This window comes from Megalobrama amblycephala, linkage group LG16 (genome assembly GCF_018812025.1).
Source record: "Megalobrama amblycephala isolate DHTTF-2021 linkage group LG16, ASM1881202v1, whole genome shotgun sequence".
Taxonomy (NCBI): domain Eukaryota; kingdom Metazoa; phylum Chordata; class Actinopteri; order Cypriniformes; family Xenocyprididae; genus Megalobrama; species Megalobrama amblycephala.
In genome coordinates, this window is record NC_063059.1 from 33,618,051 (window position 1) to 33,638,786 (window position 20,736).

The window sequence follows — 20,736 nt, forward strand, 5'->3', positions numbered from 1 at the left end:
ACCAAATCTGCATTAATTTGATCAAAAATACAGTAATATTGAGAAATATTATTACAAATTAAAATAACTGATTTATATTTTAATATATTTTAAAATGTAATTTATTCGTGTGATATCAAAGCTGAATTTTCAGCAGGCAATACATCATCACTGGTGCATCGCTAAAAAAAATATTAAAGAAATTAATACTTTTTTTCAGCAAAGACACATTAAGTGTTTCAAAAGTGACAGTAAAGATATTTACAATGTTGCAAAAAAATATATATTTCAAATAAATACTGTTCTTTTAAACTCTGTATTCAAAGAATCCTGAAAAAAATGGTTTCCACAATATATGTATAAATTAGATGGAATTTATTCATATTGTAATAGATTTAATTGAAATTAATAGTGTTTATTTTTAATAGCATTTATTCATTCATGCATTATGTACAGGTTTCTTATAACACGTTACCAAATAGCCTAGAATTCCCTTATGCGTCTCCATGTTGTCTCTTATTGCTGCCGGTAATATGTGGCTTGTCTTGAAACAAGCATGGCAGCTTGTATCGTATTTATACCAAGACGCAGGTTTGATATCATTTTACAGTGTGTCATAGTAATTATACTCAGTAATCTAGTGCTCTCATTCTCCCCTCTGGTTTTCTCCCTCTGTGTTGATGAGCGTGATGAGTGTGCATACTGCTTATTTATGTACGGCTTTCAGACAGCATGTTTGTAATTGATCATATTCAGAGATGCCATATGGTGGGTATGTGTCCAAATGCGATGTGTGAAGTAATACTGGCACCTAAATGTAGCCTCACATTCCACAACAGAAAAAGACCCCTTTGTAAATATTCTCTAATTACTTATTCACTAGTCTCTCTGTCATTATCTGTGTCTGCCAGCCATTGTTCATTTTTATCGTTGATGTTTCAATTTTGAAACTCTGTGGTTATACCCAAATATTTACACTTTAAACACTCAGCTCTGTTGGCTATATGGAAATGCTGCTTTTTATTAACCAAAAATGTGAAATCAGTCCTAAAAGTACTCTTAAAAAAAAAAGGTCTTTCAATAGATTCATAATTGTAATTAAGTTACTTAGATTAGAATATTGATTAATCGAATGAAGATTCAAAAAATTAAATCGAAATCTAGAAATATTTAATATTATATATAAAAACTTATATAAAAACTACAATTATTTGACCACAAATACAATAAAAATAGTAATATTGACAAATATTATTACAATTTAAAAGATGTTTTTTTTGTAATATATTTTACAATGTAATATATTCCTGTGATGTTAAAGCTAAATTTTCAGCAATCATTACTCCAGTCTTCATTGTCACATGATTCTTCAGAAATCATTCTAATATGTTCATTTGCTGCTCATTATTATTATTATTATCAATGTTGACAACAGTTGTGTATATATACAGTATATTGTTGGAAAACCAGTCAACTATCATGGCCCATCCCTGGTTAATTAATTTGCCACATTTCTTTTCAAAGAAAAGGATTTGTAAGATCATCTTCAAGTGTATGTGACCTTAACCGTGTAACTGTGTGCCCCATCAAGTTTTAAAATAATTTACCACCTACACTAAACCTAAACCTACCCGATAGCTCTTGTCTTTGAGTGTTTTTGTTTCACGGGATTCGTATTCCACATCGCAAGTACAATTATGTACAATGGAGCTGTAGGCGATGCAAACTACAAAATGTATTCTTTTACAAATCATGCACTATGTTTTGAGGTAAATATTGAAAAAACTAATAAAATGACTGAAGTGCATAGCAAAATAACTAAGAACTAAAATGAAAATAAAACTGAAAATATAAAAATAAAAGCATTATTATATACTAAAATAGTATATAATAATACTAAAATAACACTGATAACCACCCACAACATTCAAGCATTGTGGCATTCTTCAATAAATCTAAAAATCCAGTTTAAAAACTCAGCTTCTTCAAGTATTTTTTTCCCTAACAGTGTGAAACAATATGTACATAATGTAAATATTCAAGTATGTTGAAAAGTGTTTTGAGACATTGAAATTGGATTTAGTAGGTGTTCAGCTGGAGGCTGTCATACACTGAATGTATGGTTCAGTAAACCTGTTGAAGTGCAAGGTTTTTATATCTTTAATGTGATAGCATCTCAATTCAAGCGGAAGAAACAAACCTATAAGGCGTTTACACTGATTTAACAGATTTTTCTACTTTTCCATTTTGTGTATTAATTATTCATACTGTTCTCTGAATACTGTATCCTCACCAAAATATGCATCATGACCTGGATTGTGTCTCATATCCATTTCTTTTGTCTCCACAGGTAAGCCTGTTTCCTGTTTATAGAGGACTTCATGTTGAGAGTAAGGTCTGTGTCGCTGTTGGGAAGGATTCATCCTTGTTGTGTTGTCTGAGTAATGGAGGCAGAAGGTAAAGTCATTTTAGTGACTAATGCTAAGCAGCGCTTCTGCGAGCTTTCCCGTTTTGGAAGCACATATACTTTTTATTTAATGCCAGGGATGTATATATATTTTATGGATACTCTATTAACATTTTCGTTTTGGCATTTGTGTCAAGATGTGGTTTCTTTTACATTTTCTCCATGGATAAATGGACAGGGAAAATGTCACCCCGTTCCTTAAAACAGTCTGTCCTCATACTGGAAGAGTTTCTCAGTAGTACCCTTGTGAAAAAGGTTTTTTTCATCAATTTTTTTGAGTTATTACAGCTTCGAATGAAATTGTTTAACCGATAAACTATATTGAGTTAGAGTAACTTAATCATTTGTAGCATAAATACAAATTAAGCTGATTACTCAAAAAAATTAGGTTGCTCCAACTACTTGAGTAGCTCTGGAAACAATTAGTCTTATCAATTTCCGTTCAAATCCGCAGCTATCATAGCACATGCTAAAGTCGACTTATTAAAACCTGACATTTAAACGTTTCTTTAGATATATGTCTCATGTTTGAGTGATTTCTCTAAGTTACAGTTCATTTTCTGAGGGAATATCAGAATGGGACTTCATTCAGATAGATATGGCAGATAGCACATCATGTTAGTTTTCTTTATTTTGCAAAAAGCACAACATTTTGTTTTTACTGTGAGTGCACACAAATAAAAGTAGACATTCTATAGTTTCAATTGGTGTATAACTATATTTTCTATATTTATAATTATACTATAATTATCTTTTATTTCTTTTAAAAGTATGCTTATTTTGATGAATAAATACATGTTCTGAAGGGTAAAGGGGTAGTTTTAACTAATTTTAATGTTCTGGTTTGATTTAGGAAAATCTTTGACCTATGCATGTGAGCACATATAAAGTAATTTATTATCATTTGAACAATAGTTTTACAATGTTACATTTAAAGTTAATATACTGTAAATGTACTAAATTGCAACTTTATCATTACAAATATGTTTAATAGATGACAATAGAAATTATATTCAAGTATTTATTAGTTTACCATAAATGCTTTACATTCGACAGTACACATATTTCAAAGACAATAGAAGTAATTGGGTAATTCCAGCGTTTGCAGTCAAAACTTGAAATATAAATTCTCAGAGAATGCATTTAATACCAACATATTGAACCGTTTGTTTATATATTTATAATCCCTTACTAAAGGGATACAGTCTATATAATCGTTTTATATTTTAGATGAGGGAAATATACATGCGTTATGGCCGTGACAAAAAAAGTCACTAAGTTTTGGGTGACAACATATTTTTTTAGGAATTCTGTGAATTACACTGTGCAAACCAAAAGTAATACTGCCCACCGAATGAAGAAGGGTTGGCTCTCCACAGAGAATAAAATAATCATTTTATTTCATTTTTCGTGTTTGCATTTATGAGGAAAAAACAACGTTACGGACATGACAATTCTCTGTTATGGACGTGACCACTCTGAAAGTGGCAAGGAAGACTGCTTTAAACCTTTCACAGAGACCTCAATCAGGCATTTAAACCACCAAATATTGAAATCTGGGATATCAGTATGGTAAGACTGCACAATTAATCAACTTTTTACTAAACTTTATACAACTTTATACTCTGTATTGCAAAAGGTTATGGATTAGACCTATTTCTCATGTTGACAAGCTTGTGCGTTGTTCAAGAATCAATTTAGAGACCATTATTTCCTTCTTACAGAACTATTTGGTAAAATACATGAACAAATATTAAAGGGGACCTATTATGCCCCATTTTATATAATTTTATGCCATTTTATGCCTCAAGATGTAAAATAAGTCTCTGATGTCCTCAGAGTGTGTATGTGAGGTTTTAGCTCAAAATACCCCACAGATAATTTTTTATAGCATGTTAAAATTGCCACTTTTTGCGGTTGAGCAAAAACGCGCCGTTTCAGTGTGTGCCCTTTAAATGCAAATGAGCTCCTGTGCTCGGCCTAAGAGGGCGGAGCTTCAAGAGCTGATTCTTCAATGTCAGGATTCAGTCAGGACGCACTATAATGTCAGAAAACATACATAGCGAAGAACACAGAAACACTCGTTACAACTAACAGTAAACCAATATATAAAGACCTTATGCCTTTTTGGGTGGTGCTTAATAAACTGGTAAACTTTATATCCATAAATCAACTTGATGAACTGTAATCAACTCGATGAACTGTAATAAAGTGCTCTCACCTTCATTACTGCTGTATCCAGTTTCACTCTGGAGGCTGTAAGCTGGATCACGAACAGTTTGCACTGATCTATCCTTGAGTAACAATTTTTTAGCACAACCTCTGTTTTGTATTGTCCCTTTGTATTGACATTCGTTCACAAATCAGTCCGGTGTGAAATGATTCGTGCAGACATAAATGAATTTCGGTAGAGTTGAGGGAGCATTTTCTTTGAAAACAAAATGAATTCACCTCGTCTTCAGCGGCTCAAATTTAGGGAGTAAATGGAGAGAGCTACAGTATGTGGATTAATCCATCCATCTACAGAATACCTAAAACGCTTGAGAGATGTTCTCGTCAGTGCAGCAATGGCGGACTGTGAACTTGCTGTGAACTCAATCAGGGCGGTTTAATGTTAAAACGGCAGTGTTTGTTAACATTCGTGGGCGGGGCCTGTGTTTAATGTGACATCACACTGCCAGGGATCTGGAAACGGCTTGTTCTGAGACACTGCTTATGATTTATGGGGATTGAAAAAAAAAGGAGTGGTTGGATTTTTAATATTATAGGGTGGTTGTGTACACACACTGCCAACACACATTTATAGCCAAACACCATGCAAAATTTAATTTTGCATATCAGATCCCCTTTAAAGTTTATCATATAGCAGATTAAAATCACAGATTTCTCCCATAGTCAGGTGAACCGATTGACACTATTGTCATTCAAAGTCTTGAGTCAAAATGATCAAATTTTATTTCAAGTCAAAATTATTGCAATCTTAATATTTTTAATTTTGTCAATAGGTTAATCATAATTGCCCAATTATGGAATAAATGTAAAGATGTACTTCTGTGGGTCAAAAAGCATTGTAAGGTTCAGCTAATTACACTTAATCTAACCTATAATAGATTTTTCTAAATGTTATTTTTATTGTGAACAACAAGCAATTTAATGTTTCAGTTAGCAGGTTTTTTTTTTTTTTTTAAAGAATGCTGTTTCACAAGGGAATAGTTGTCAGTTGAGTGGTTTTTGTGTTGCAGTACACTGTAGGGGTGTGTTTACCACCATCCAGTGGTGTAGTGAGTGTCTGTGTGAAGAAAAAGTATAACAACAGATATTTTCTCTGGTTGAAAGCAGAATAATGAAATAGGCAGTTTCCCAGAGGACTCATAATTTTGGCGTGTCCACTCGCCAGACTGCGATGTGCTCCGGTGTCCTTCACAAAGCGGAGCATGAGTTACTTTGCCCCGTACTCATTGGCAGGACTAATCTGACATTATGCAAGCTGTTAGAGCATTTTATTATTTATTTCCCAAAGTATTCTTTTATTTATTTTGGGTCGAACAAACACTGAAGGCACGGAAGAATCCTAGGAGAGGGTTTTACTTTTTTATTTTTTTATTTTTTTTGTGATAATGGCTGAGATGACAAACTTGCATGATCCTGATGACCCTGTTGGGGTTATTTATTATTGCAATAATGGCCGACTAACAATATTCTGCAACAATCGTAAAGCTTTTCTGTGCATAACACTGAAAATAATTAGAGAAACATATTTTTTGGTGGTCAAAATTTCCCTAGAAAAAGATGTAACATTAATATTTCAGAAATGTAGCTACTTATAGTTACGCCTGAGAAGTTGGCAAACTTTAAGACACGAGTCTGGCAATTTGTGGTTCTTGCAAAAGACATTATTAAGGCACAAACATTGCAAACAAACCCAGCATTTATTTTTTAATAGACTGCTAACTTCTAACTAAAACTTAAAAAACCCAGCAATGACATCAATAGCCATTGTGCGTTGTTTCAGGGAAAGCCAAAGGGGTCTTTAAATGAGTCAAAGATAAGAGTGATCTAGGATAAGAAAAGTTTTGTCACACTCTTTGTATTAATGTTGGTTTATAGGGTTTTGAAAAAACATTTTCAAGAAAAGTTTAAAGTTAATGTCATGTTGTAGCCAACCATGTAACAAGGTATATACTTTTCACAATACATGTGAATATACACATTTATTTATTTATTTATTAACAAAATCATTAATTAAAGAATGATTAATTTGATAGATTATTTGGAGAGTGAGACCACATGACATTTTACTACCTGTTCTAACTTTGCCTTGTCAAATTATCTGATTTATTTTAAGAAAAAAAGCAAAATCATCTTATTTTGCAGAATCATTTCATTTCAGAAATTAAAATTATGCTTATCATAGAAGACATGCATTTAAGTCATTTGTATGTATAAATTGCATTAATTAAATGTTTTTTTGTTTTTTTTTTAAATAAATTAAATATATCTGGACATCTCATGCCATTGACTCAACTAAATATTCTTTAAATACTGTAGTTTTTAAATATTTATTTAATAACAACTATTGCAATGTTTCTGTGTTTATTTAAAGAATATCCTAATCCAAGCTCTTGACAACTGAAGAAACTTTTAGTTTAGTTTCATAATTCTTGAAATTGGTTTTGAAGACTTTTAAACTTGCAGCTAAAATTTCAACCTGATTGAGTCATGTTTTGTTTTCCTTTACCTGTCTCACATTTTGACAAAAACTTGTCCTTGATTGTTTATAGCGCTAGTGTGACGGGATGCGTTAGACCGAAAGGACCCAGAGGAAACCTTACACGTAGTTCATTGTAAATTAATAAATAAAGAAGGAGAAAACGGTAATGAATTTCCCAGGTCTGCTGGCACGGTTCCCCTGCACAGGAAATGTTGTTAGGCATGTCAACAAATCAGCTCTTGTAGACGGCACCGCTCATCATTAGAATAATTCAGTGTAATTAGTCAGTCTTTTTAATCACCTCAATAGACACAGCGTCCCAATACTTCCTCTGAAAGATAAATGGCTGTTTACCCAGCCGAAAAGAATCGGTGTACTCGCTGCTGCACTGCAAACTTTAAATGGCATGCTTGATTGTGTTTCTGACAGAGCATTGCGCTGAAAGATTTTCAACAAGAGCTCGGGACAGTTTGCAGACAGTGCAAGTGCCATGTTTGCATTTATGGGGGGCATAACGGGTAAATAGTCTGTCTTTCAGCCCTCACTATGACTGAATGCTCCTGTAAATCTGCAGTCTTACTGCACTGTGAATGAATATTTACAGATTCATTATTGAATTAGCAAAGTAATTACCGTTGAGGGGGTCGTTTTTAAGCGTCTTAAGCTTTGTGAACTTTGTTGCCAAGAAATGATTCACTATAGGACAAGTGGTGTCCTGACTGTGCATTTCATGTTTATTTATTCTGAATGAGAAAACCAGTAGTTCTTAATCTCTATGGCTGGATGCATCTTGTACAAACATTTGAATGGCACGCGATGAATTATTAATGTCTTCCTCATGTATGATTTATGGTGGATTTCCCACTGATTCTTCTCGATGTGCTTCATGCCTCTGTTTCTTTTCTTTTCATTTCAGCTTTAAGCCTACAGACAGCAACTTATTGAGTGTATTCATCTCATTTTATGTGGTAATGAAATCTCAAATATCATGTTTTCATGTGGAAAAAAGTGCCCTCTCAGGGCTCTCCGATCAGGAGTCATGTTTATATGGAAGCTATTTGCTCTGTTCCAAAACTTAGTGAGCTGCTATACAGAGGCAACATTTTAAGGCATCAAATTCTACCTCCTAAGATCCTTTGTTTTGGCCAAAAAAATAAGGCAAAATGTATACCCTTCACAGAAAATGAGATCCCAGAATGCATTGCAGCAAGGTCACTGAAAATTAAGTCCAAGATGGTGGACAAAGTGAAAAGTAGTTTAGCGTAACAGGGTGCAATAGTGGCCGCCCACTTTTTCAGTTGCCTTGGTTTTCCCGTTCATTTTATCCCATTGGGATTTATAAGCCATGAACCAAATTTACTAGCTATGAGGTGAATCATAACAAAAGTGTTTGAATTGCAAAAAAGTATTTGAAAATCTGAAAAAGAGGACATAGGTACAAAGGTTTGTGCTCAATGACTTCAATGAGTGAAAGAACTACAATCCCATGAAGCAATGCAAATGACAATGAATTTAAAAGCAATGGATAAATATAAAACTGTTTATTTAAAGATGTTGTTTGTTTATAGAACAAGCATATTTTATGTTTATTACAAAATGTTCGAATATTAATCATTTTTTTACAAATTTAAGTAGTCTGAGAATGTAGGGAAACTGATTGTTTCATGGGAGTGGGCAGCGCCAAAGTGTTCTTTAGAGTGATTTGCTTGTTTCAATATTCTGATTTGGAAGAGATTTTGCAGAATCATGGTTAATGTAGTTTTTCACAACGGAGTGTTAATGAACGTTACCTATGCGCCACACCTGTTTCATCCTCTGTCATCACTTATCCTTTTATCCTTCCGGAGCTCTTCCATGGGACTCGAGACCGGTGTGGTGCACAGGAGATGCTCATTAACACTCACACCACCAGCCTCGCTCCATTCCCACAGCTCTCAGCCTCACCCTGCTCATCACAAACAGTACACTGAAAAAGAAGTGTGTTGAATTTACATGATTTAATAGTGTACATTGGTCCCACATGAATCAAATTAGTTATACAAATATAATTTGAAATTAAGTAATTTTTAAGTGACCCAATTAAGCAGTCTCGAAATGAAGGTTCATTGATTTGCGATTCATTTTTTTTAACCCTTAAATGCATGACTGTTTCGCCAATCATTCTTACATATTTGGGTCTTTATCGACCCAGATCTATATCTAACACGGAAGGATCTCTACCTGTCGCGATAGTATAAAACTCCTCTGATATTAGAGTAACAATTACAAAAGAATAAAATAAATCGTATTTTGTTACCTTTTGGAGCTTGAAAGGGCTCCGTTTGAGCAGATGTTTTATGCCGTCATCACTGTCCTCGTCAGAGCTCATTTCCCAGTAAATTCAGCAAATAATGGGCTAGTTTTATGTTTGAGTTCACGAATATGAGCCCATTCGCGATCTCAAACGTATTCTCAAAACTATATAATTTTCAGCATCTTCAAAATCAATATTTCAATCGCTAACAGCTTCACCAGATCCATCCAATGACAGTTACAGTCATATTTGATTGTGTTCAGTACTTGCTCTGCAGTAAATCGCTGAGCCATTTCATGTTTCTCTCATTATTTCGTTTTCTGTCTAAATGAGTCGTCACTTCAGCATTGTGTATCAGACATTGCCACCTTGTGGAATAAAGGTGAATTGCACTTATTCTGTCATCTAAGATTCAATTATTGTCGTGCAGAAAAAATATATGTACACTCATACACACCTCGGGTCGTTTGCGACCCTATACAATTTTTACAAAAAATGAATACAAAAATAGGCATTCTTTTATAATTGTATGATTTTTTTTTCTTGTTATATTCTTTATAATGAATTGATTGAGGAATACCAAGAAGGTTGATGTCTAACTTTAAAAAATGAACGAGGAGGAGGGTAGTGAATGACGTATGGTATGCATTTAAGGGTTAAATTCATCTTCATATATGTATTACATGATTGACTCATTAGACTGGACTAAATAGTCAACAGTCTATTAGCTAACAATAGAACACACACACCAGCACATTGAATGTTGGCTTTCAGCGCAAAGCTGAAAATTGAATATGAAGTACCAGCCCACAGCCTAAGCAAATGCCCCAGTCTTCTCTAAAATGGTAACCCTGTGAAATTTAAAACATTCAAATAATTGCAATATAAGTGAACACTGAACACTATTAAACACTATCAAGCATCCCCATTTTCATCTTACTGCAAAACACGTAAAATAACATCAAATTTTTTAACATTTTCTCTCTTTATCTAGCCATATGCAATGCATGATGGGAACTAACAAGCACCGCCCATTTTCAGTTAATTGAACAAAATTCATTCATGTAATCCCAACACAAACGGATTAAGTAAACTTCAATACTAGATATATTTACGTGGATTAAACACGATGAAATTATAAGTTAGGACAAAATGTGTATGAATTGTGTTGCTTTAGCTCATTTTAATTAAGTAATTTGAACAAGCAGCATAAATCATTTTGTTCAGTGTAATGTGGGGTGATGGTTAAAACAAAAGCATATACCATTGATTAACAACCTCGTAGCTTACAGTGAATCTGTCTTAAACCGCTTATAAGTCATCGTTCAAAATCAATTCCCCTATGGAGAAAATGAGTGAGATTTTAATTTTACACTATTTATGTGTTTTATGTTGTTTATTGGAGTATCGCACTGTTAGCTTAGCAACCAGAGGTTGACCGATAGTGGATTTTACTGATTAGGTTGAACCGCACTGGGGTGCGTTTCCCAAAAACATCGTTAGCCAACTAACATCGCAAGTTCCGTCGTTACTACCGTTAATAGTTCGATGATTTGGTGTTTCCCGAAACCATCGTTCAAACAAACTAACATCGGCAAACTGCATCGCAAACTTGTGTGGTTGGAACGACAGCTCTCGGGCTGTGGTTAGAAGCATAGTTTCTTGTTTTTATGACATGTGGACTTGAATAAATTGTTATCTTGAGCAAAATAAGCAAGCTGACGCTAAGTACAATGTATATCTTTTATTTCAAATATATACAAATGTAATTTACATATTTTAGTTTGTCAAGAGATTGTAAGCAACGTGTTTGAAGAGTGCGTAAGAACGAGCCTATAATTGAAACTGGAAATAAAATATTAAATATAAATATATTAATCATACCTTAATCATTCATGTTATGCACTCCAGCAATGGACGTAACCCGGAAAAACTATTGGTATGGATTTTTGTTGATAACTAATTGTTCCAACATTCCATTATCTGTGCCAATTAATCTGCAAAACCGATCAATCGGTCAACCTCCATTAGCAACATGCTAATGTCAGATTCTTGAAATTAATTGTCAAGTAGAGTCTCTCGTGTCTTGTGATATTGCTGTGTATATATATAGAGCGTTCCAAATGATTCACTATGACGGTTAGTATGCCGTCTGTGTATGCAGTACGCCGTGAGGCAGCTGACTAAGTTTTTCAACGGAGCTCATCTCTCAAGATGCTTCCACAAGGTTGAGCAGGCTATGGAAAAGGCAGGTTGTTATGTGATAGAGCACTGGTGTGCAGCAGCGCTAAGAGAGGAGGTGAATTGTGGGGAAAAGTCCTTTAATTCTGAGACTAACCATCCATGTGTATGTTAAGGGAAGCAGGAGTGCATGCCTGGAGGAATTTCAGCCTTTAAGTAGCCTGACCTGAAGAGTCAGATAAACACAGACCTCCATCCTTCTCTCGTTCTATCATAACTGAAGTTACAGCCTTGCAAAATGTCAGAGTTAAGTGCTTTTGTCTCGCTGTGCCCTGTCACTGCTGCTCTACGTGGCTAGACAGATGCTAACATTTCTTTATAGCTCAGGCCATTACTGAAGACCATCACACTTGAACTAGAGCTATATACCTGAAATTTTGGGATTCAAAATCTATTTCAAATTTGGTAAATTTAGACACCTAGAATTAAATTTAGAGCTTTTCATGCTTGAAATAGTTAACCCTGGGTCACTCTAAACCCTGGGTTAACAGAATCCAGGGTTATCTTGCTTCACTTTTCACATTGTTCATATTTACCCGGGGTTAACAACTAATCCTAGGTATTCATAAGCTTACGTTTCTCACTTTACATATCTAAACCCTGGGTTATTGTCTTTATTTGCATATTTTCAACCTATAAAGGTAAGAATGAAACGGTCTCTTCTTCACTCCAATCAACACATTTTCTTTTGATGTTTGACATTTCCCCCCTTAAACGCTGAAACTACTGTTTACACAAGGCACAGTGTATCCGTGCATATACAAAGCACATGAATATGAGGCTGTCGGTTGCTAAGCATCTAGCTGTAACATTACATTAGCTGTGGTCCAATTCAGAGGCTGCATCCTTTGAAGGATGCAGACTTTAAAGGCCATTTAAACCGAGCCTTGTTAAATCGGCTGGTCTTGCCTACGGAGGAGGCTGCTGTTTACGAGTGCCAGTAACGTTTGCACTTTATTTTTTTGGAAGCTATATTAAACTGTATAAAGAAACAAAACAGGCTTTACAACCTGTCTGGATATGTTCACCTTGGTCCATTTATGTACATAATAAAAAGTTTAAACTATCTATAAAATCACATCTTAGTAAGACATGTCAAGTTATGTAAAGTTATTTTTTTAGATATTCGGGTATGTTGAAACCCAATACTTACACTGAAAAAAAGAACGATGATAACCCAGGATTACGCACAGTATGAAACGTGAGACACTTTTATCCAAAGCGACTTAACAATAGAAGAACAAAAGCAATTAGTCACAGAGCCAACAATATTTGTAGGATACATTGCCAGGTTTATTAGAAAGCTAGATTAGGAAACAAGCAAGAGCAGAGGACAAATGCAAAGAGGAATAGGAGGTTGGCAGCTCATTCCACCACGGGGCAGCAGAGAGAGTGAAGGTTCTGGAAAATGACATTGACCATGTGAACTCCTTTGTACACACAGTCAGATGTTATTCCACTGAAGCTCAAGATGCTATTTGGATCATTTCAAATCATGCTGGAGTTCTTGCAGCTTGAGTGCTGTTGTCATTAAAGCAAAAAATGTCAAACAAAATTCAAAGATATTCTGAAATTCATGTTAATTATTTAATTTTCATTTAAATTGTTATGCTGATATTATAACTTTCAGTAGTGGTCTAGACCCCATTGTATTTATGTTATCACCCCTCATGTTAGTCTTAAAGATTTCACTGTTCACTTGGCATTACTGCAGGCTCTTTCTGCAGCGATGAAAGTTTGTTTTGGGCTGGATAGGCATGTTTTCAGCTGGCTGATACTTTACAAAGATCATTTCAGACGTGTTTTGGGGAAGCCACAAAGCTTAATATCTCCCGACAGCCAACTCCAGGCAATCAATCTCCTAGGAGAGAGAGTCGACATACTGTCCATCTCCCCTGCTGTCTGATGGAGGGCTGAAGATGAGACATTTTTGGACTCTTCGGCATCTCTCTCTTTCTCCATTTTCTTCTCTCTCTCTCCTTGCTCTGCCGTTCTCCACAGCACTGTGGGTTTATAACTGTTATCTTCCTTGTAATGTTAGTAATAGTTGTACACTAGCTGTGTTATTGAGAAAATCTGAAAATGGCCAAGTTACTTTTTTTTTTTTTTTTGCATTGAGACATATTTTTTTATATAAAAGGTTTATTATAATTTCCATTATTCTCATATAATTTTAGTACGTTTAGTTAGTTTGTTTGTTTAGATATTAGATTGTTTCTCTTTACAACAGAATGTGCTTAAATGTCATAAAGCAAATAATTTCTGGTCCTAAAATTAAGCTGCCTCTTATATTTCTATTATTCTCAGTGATGAGTCACAATGAATATCATTGAATAACATCTATTGATTCACAGAAAATATATATATATATATATATATATATATATATATATATATATATATATATATATATATATATATATATATATATATATGTGTGTGTGTGTGTGTTTGTCTGACAGGCATTATAATTTGCATTGCATATTGAATTGCATTGCATTGGTATATTGAGCTATATTATTAAAAGGAGGTGTGAATTAATGAATGGAAGAAGTGAGCTTGGAGGGCCGTATCGAGAGGACAGAGGATCTGACAGGGCCCATCAAATGCAGGCAGCTGTTTTTCCTTCTGCATGGATCATGAGCAAATCTGATGATTGTTAGTCTTGAGGGGTGGGCAGGCTGCCACGGCCATCAGTTCGGACAGCTAGAAATTACATGTTTTTGCAGCGTGCTCCGAGACGAGTGAAAAAGACACTGGTTTAGAGAGAAAAAATGCAGGGGTTGAAATGTCAGGAACAAGCCAAAGTTGCTTATGTGAGTTCACTGGTGGAATCAAGTGCAATAAGAGTCATATTTCCTTTTGACAGGGGAGAGAAAAGCAGTGAATACATGATCGAACTGGGGGAAATAAGTCCATTGTAAACAACATGCCCAAGGAGACCTATTAGTTTGATTGATCATAAACAAATGCAGACAAGTCCCTCGCTCCCACTCTCTCTCTCTCTTCTCTCTCTCTCTTGCACACAGTCTCTCGGTGGACGTCTCAACCTGCTAATACTGATAGATGTAGGTGGTAAATACACAAATACAGAAGGACAGGAATAGAATAGCTGCGATATATGGAGAACTTCAACTCCCAAGCTGTATGACAGATTACAGCCATTGAATGTGGTGTTCAGTGGTCAAACGCAGTAGATCAGTATTCACTTATAGTTTGGAGGTTCGGTCTCTGCATGTACTGCATTATCTACACCGTTTCAGTGACCAATAATGCTTGTAAATTATGAAATTAAATAAACGATGTGCGTTGAATACTCATTTCACAAATATAATTGTCAATAAACTCATTTTATTTAAAAAATATGCATATAAAACCATTATTTTTGATATTATATTTATTATTATACATTATTTTATTTATCTTGTTTTCTGTCTGCTGTTTATATTTATTCTAATGCATTAAAATTATTTATTTATTAATTAATTATTTATTAATTTATGAGATTCTTTTTTCACAGACATCTGGCATAGAAGATCTTACTGTAATCATGTAAACACCAAAACATTAGTTTTTTTTTACCTGACAACAATGTAATAAAAATAGAAAAAAAAAAATTCTTTGCGTTTTTCACGTACAGACGATAACGTTGTCAAAACTATCCCCATTTACACGGATCTGCGAAAGCACCAAAAAACGCTGTATTATTCATGCTAGGCCAGTAGTTGGCAATGTCACTTTGTAAAGAAACACTACGCACCTATAGACTGAACGTGTAATACTCATCCGCATGACATCACCGTTTTAACAAATTTGCGTTTTTGTTGTTTACATGGAGAAAATAATGCTATCATTTTTAAAACTTGCACTTTGAAACTCTGTTTCAAAAGTTTGCCTTTTTCATGCCCCCAAAACGCTGTCGTCATCTAAATGAATGGCCAAAGCGCGTTCAGTTATTAGTTGAAAACTGTGTCGTTTGAATTCCCTAAAACATTTAAATGCTGTGGCTCAACCAATGGTGTGAATTTAGGGCGGGGCTATCTGTCTGTCCAACCAATGACAGGCAAGGGGGGTGTTACGGAAACTTGCTATTTTTGGAACTCTGTTTGTTGTCACTAGAGGCACAGAAACTATTACACACTTCATATTTACTGTAATTTGTGATTTTTTTTTATTTTTTATTATTATTGTAACATGACAGATAGGCCAGGGAATTATGGAAGTAGTACACAGTAGCATGGTAATAACATAAACTAATGGATATATCAAGAGATGGCATAAAACTGACAGGACAACAAATCTGATATGATTCAAAATATCAGATTTGTGCATTAGGGCTTTGCCGTGTAAATGCAGCCTTAATGGCGTCATGTTTGTCTCTGTCAATCTAAACCCTCATCCTCGGAAATCCTTCAGTCCCAAATTAATTTAAACCTTCAAATGAAGGTAGTATAGATGCATTTTGCTTCTAGTTGCAGTGCATTAGTCATGTTCTTTATTTGTCGCTGAAAGCAAACAAACAGTTATGAGTGAAGTGGGTTCACTTCTATACAGGAATCATTTGGTTTGAGGTCAGCCAAAATCTAATATAATGGTATGAATAATTTAAGAACTTATAACATTAAATAAAAAAAATAAATAAAAAAGGAACAAAAAATAATAATTGAAACTTGATGGACAAAAGATAAGATTATTTCAATTTAATAAATGTCTATCATCAATGCAAAAAACAGCTTTACTTTAGACTTTTAAAACCAAAGAGTGACTGACGCTTGAGGGCGCAGCACATGATATTAAAAAACGTCGTTTTTTTTTTTTTATAATTTAAACAGGATAATTTGTGTAACTTAAGTTATTATTTTGTCTGGTGGAATATGTGAAAATACATGTTATGCAGCTTCTTCAGGGCAGTACTAAATTAGAAATTTACAATCTCATTTTTAATATTTTAACTCTCTTTAAAAAAAAAAAAATTTAGTAGTACACATGAGAACACATGAGCATTATGTGCTGTATCTACTGCAGTCTTAGTCTCATGTAACCATACCTTCAGACTGACGGCAGAAGGTCTGGACTCAGTAGCAGCTTTCATTGGCTAAGGACCGCCCAGAGGCCGTCTGACAGACATGTAACTCAACCAATCAGAGTTTGTCTTGTTCAGCTTCATGCTTAGGGGCATGAAAATGTAAATTTGATGCCCTTACAATAACAGACCGGCGTGCATCTAGCACGTTGTGCAAGTTTACTGCAACAATGGCGCTGTAAACTTCACATACTTTTGAAAATCCAGCATTGAGTTGATTCTGATAAGCGCACATTGTCACAGTTGTAAAACTGACTAGGGGGTTTTGGCTTCACAACAGCTTTGTTTCCAGGTAGACCGTTAAAGAATGCGACACAGACGTCTTCTGGAAATTCTGTAGAATTCAACCAATCAGATGACTTTGAAACTCCCAAAATGTTTCCCATTTTGTATGCCTTATGCATCAGTTTTTCAGCCACCAGTCTGTGGGCGTGACATCTGAGGCTGAGACTACTGCAGTATTAACTAGAAAAATCTACTGGCTGGGAAATAGGTCAATGACAAATAAGGATGTCTGAAATAATAAAAATAGAAATATTTTTGTCAATATTAAAACAAGTGCCAAGTTCTTAGAAAGGTACTCTTTATATTCATGTTGGTTTCAAAGGTTTTTTAGAAAGCAATAAAACCATTTTCTGCAAATGTCAAGTGGTGTACCTTGATCAAGTAAAATAATAATAATAATAATAAAACAAAGATAAAAGTAAAATAAAAAATAAAGTAAATCAAGTTATAAAATAAAATAAAAGGTAAACAATAAAAGGTAATTAGCTTGCACCTTAAAAACATGTGAGTAGACCATGTATTATTTTCAAAATATTTTATAATATTAATATTTCTAAAAATGAACAGTGTCTCTTTCTCAAAGAAAAGCCAAAATATACAGTCTTATTATGGTTTTCTTGTCACATGACAACAAAATGTCTTCCTGAATGTTGGTTACACTGCACTGACCTTAATTTTTGAATTTAAATTATATATTTGTATTTTAAATTGTTATAATATTTCACAATAATACTGATTTTACTGTATTTTTGATAAAATAAATGCGGTCTTGGTGAGAAGAAACTTCCAAAACCAATAAAAACTTTAATAACACCAAACTTTTTAACAGTAGTATATCTATTTACTGTGTTTAATTTATATTACAAATACCATGCATTTCTGAATCATGAATAGCATGTAAAAATATATTATAAAATATTTATATTTTTTCACAAGAATTTCAGGCTTTTTAATAAGATTTTTTTCTTTATTACTAATCTCATCACAGTTATTATCACCATTTCCTTCTAATTCAGGATAATTCAAACTTGTAATGTTTTGTAATATCATGAGCAAGTACAAAACAGCTATCAAGAATGCATACCCTACCATACCATCATACATTTTTTTTATTTGTAATTATTTTAGTGGCTGATGCTACATGCAGTTCAGGTCATCTGGGTGTTGGCAGATCCTAATATATGTGTCCCCATCTGACAGCACTCCGATCCTTCATTTCCTGCACTATATCACTAGCAACTGATGTTGATATTGTACTGATATTTTCACAATCTTGCGGCCACTCTCTGAGGTCGAGAGAGGTGGTTTGCTGAGGCGGAGTCTTTGTGACAGATGGGCTGTTTGTTCTCGGCGCCGGATATCACCCAAAATCTGGGCAAAAAGCGGCAGATTACCTACGTGTATGATGGATGAAGATGGTTTGCACCACTGTCGCAGTCGTTGCATCACACGGCCCTTCTGTAATAACCTAAATGTTAAGGTTTGCACTTTACAAGATATATATTCAGCTCAAAGAAGCTTCCGGCTGTACTTTCTCAAACCAATCTGAATGCAATACGTGTTATACGTGTAAATACATTGTGCGTCTTGGGTATATGTAAGTGGCATATGTTAAGTACCTAATTAAGTAAAGGAACTTCCATGCCTAAAGGGGCTGAGAAAGAAATTGCATCATTCATCTCAATTTGTTTTGTGTTGTTCTTGTTTATTGGATAAATGCCCAATGTATTATTTTCATTGTGTCTTCAACTACAAGAAATGCATCTCTTATATAGTGGCTAATCCCCGGAGACATCCAGGGAAGAAACTATATTCGCCTCAGATGCTCTTTAACTCACAAACACAATCTTGGTTATGATGACATCAGCAAATATATGCTTAAAGGGACAGAACATCATTTCTGATAATGGAGCTTTTGATGGCAATCAGAATTCTGCTGTATATTCTCAAAAACTGTGACAAGGATGTCTGAAATAATTAAATTTTAAACAGTTTGGGGTCAGTAAAGTTTTTAAATAATACTTAATACTTATTTAATACTTTCATTTCACAAAAAGGTGGCAGAACTGTTATTAACATTGTTTCTTGAGCAGAAAACCAACATATTAGAATGATTTCTGAAGGATCATGTGACACTGAAGACTGGAGTAATGATGCAGAACTTTCAGATTTGCATCACAGAAATATGTTATATTTTAAAATATATTCAGATAGAAAACAGTTGTTTTAAATTGTAATAATATTTCACAGTATTACAATTTTACTGTATTTTGATCAAATAAATGTAGCCTTGATGAACACAATAAACTTCCTTCAAAAACATTAAAAATCTTACTGACCCCAAACTTTTGAAAGGTATTGCTTTATTTGATTTGATTTGATTTTTTTATCATTTTATTTTATCATGATTTATATAAATTGCATTTATTAATATATACTTTTTTCAAGAATTTCAGACTTTTTAATGTGACGTTGTCTTCATTATAAGCTCATGACAGTTATATAACAGTTTCTTTCTTTGTATCCCCCCAAAAAAATCAAACTAATATGCAATACAAATATATAAAGCATGTTAACCGCATTTGTTAACCACATCATATATACATATATATATATATATATATATATATATATATATATATATATATATATATATATATATATGTGTGTGTGTGTTTGTGTGTATATATATATATATATATATTAGGGCTGTCAAAATAAAGCGTTAATTTCGATTAATTAATCTGAGAAAAAGTAACGCGTTAAAAAAAATAACGCTGATTAATCCATTCCGTAAACCTTTGAACCTGGAGCCGTTCTACTATGAAGGAGGGAGGTGACTGCTGCACTGACGGACAGAACGAGCAGAGCTCCTCCCTCGTGCGCACGAGCTCTCTTTGTCTTCAAAGTAAGCACCGTCTTTGCACTCTCTCTACCTCACACATAATAATCTAAATCAACTGACACAATGTTACAATACAAAGTTCGTAAGACCGAATCCATGTTTCACGAGGCGCATTCGGAGAATGTTTTTCCTGAATAACCGCTGGGTGTGAATAGTGCTCAAAAGAACGTCACCTCATCTTCTCTGACAGGCGCCCTGCACGTGCAGCTGACATAAACCACACTTTCAGTAAACAAAAAGAAAATCCTATCCAGTGGTGAAGTGTTTTCTGTGCTGACAAATCTTTTGCGATGTCCTAATAACAGTCGCGATTCGCACGCAACGCGCCAACGTCCGCTAATGTCCAATTTGCGACCTAATGCCTCATTTGAACAGATTCATTTTAATGAATCATGACAACAACTGATCTGTCCACACGGTCTATAATGAATCATTTACTCGAACAACTCTGAAATGAGAACATAAGTGTGCTTACCCCATTTAGCAAGAGTATTTTAGCAAGAGCAACAATATTTTCAGGTTATTTAAATGACAATGTGTAGTAAATTAGGCCTACCTATAAAATCAGTTAGTTTAGACTGGAGTGAGGTGAAATCAGAACAAAGCAAGTTGTTGTTCGCTAGGTGCATTCAATTGTATATGGTTGAAAATTATATTATTAGTTAGTATAACTTCTAAATGCTACTTTTTAATACTTTTCAGGCTTAGCAAAAAAGCATCTTCTCTTACAAAGCTATAAAAATTTTTTTGCAAAGAGGGCAAGAAAGAATTA

The 20,736-nt window shown here is 34.2% G+C and overlaps 1 protein-coding gene across 7 annotated transcripts in view; it reads left to right on the top strand.

Moving 5' to 3' along the window:
• Window positions 1-20,736, top strand: part of cadm2b (cell adhesion molecule 2b) — a 259,203-nt gene that overhangs the window by 121,373 nt on the left and 117,094 nt on the right. Inside the window, exon 2 of one of the 7 annotated variants that reach the window (XM_048160172.1) lies at window positions 2,330-2,436. The exons of the other annotated variants lie outside the window; for them this stretch is intronic. Coding sequence (XP_048016129.1) covers window positions 2,424-2,436 — 13 coding nt within the window. The 5' untranslated portion in view covers window positions 2,330-2,423. The remainder of the gene's footprint in view (window positions 1-2,329; window positions 2,437-20,736) is intronic. 7 annotated transcript variants of the gene reach the window in all.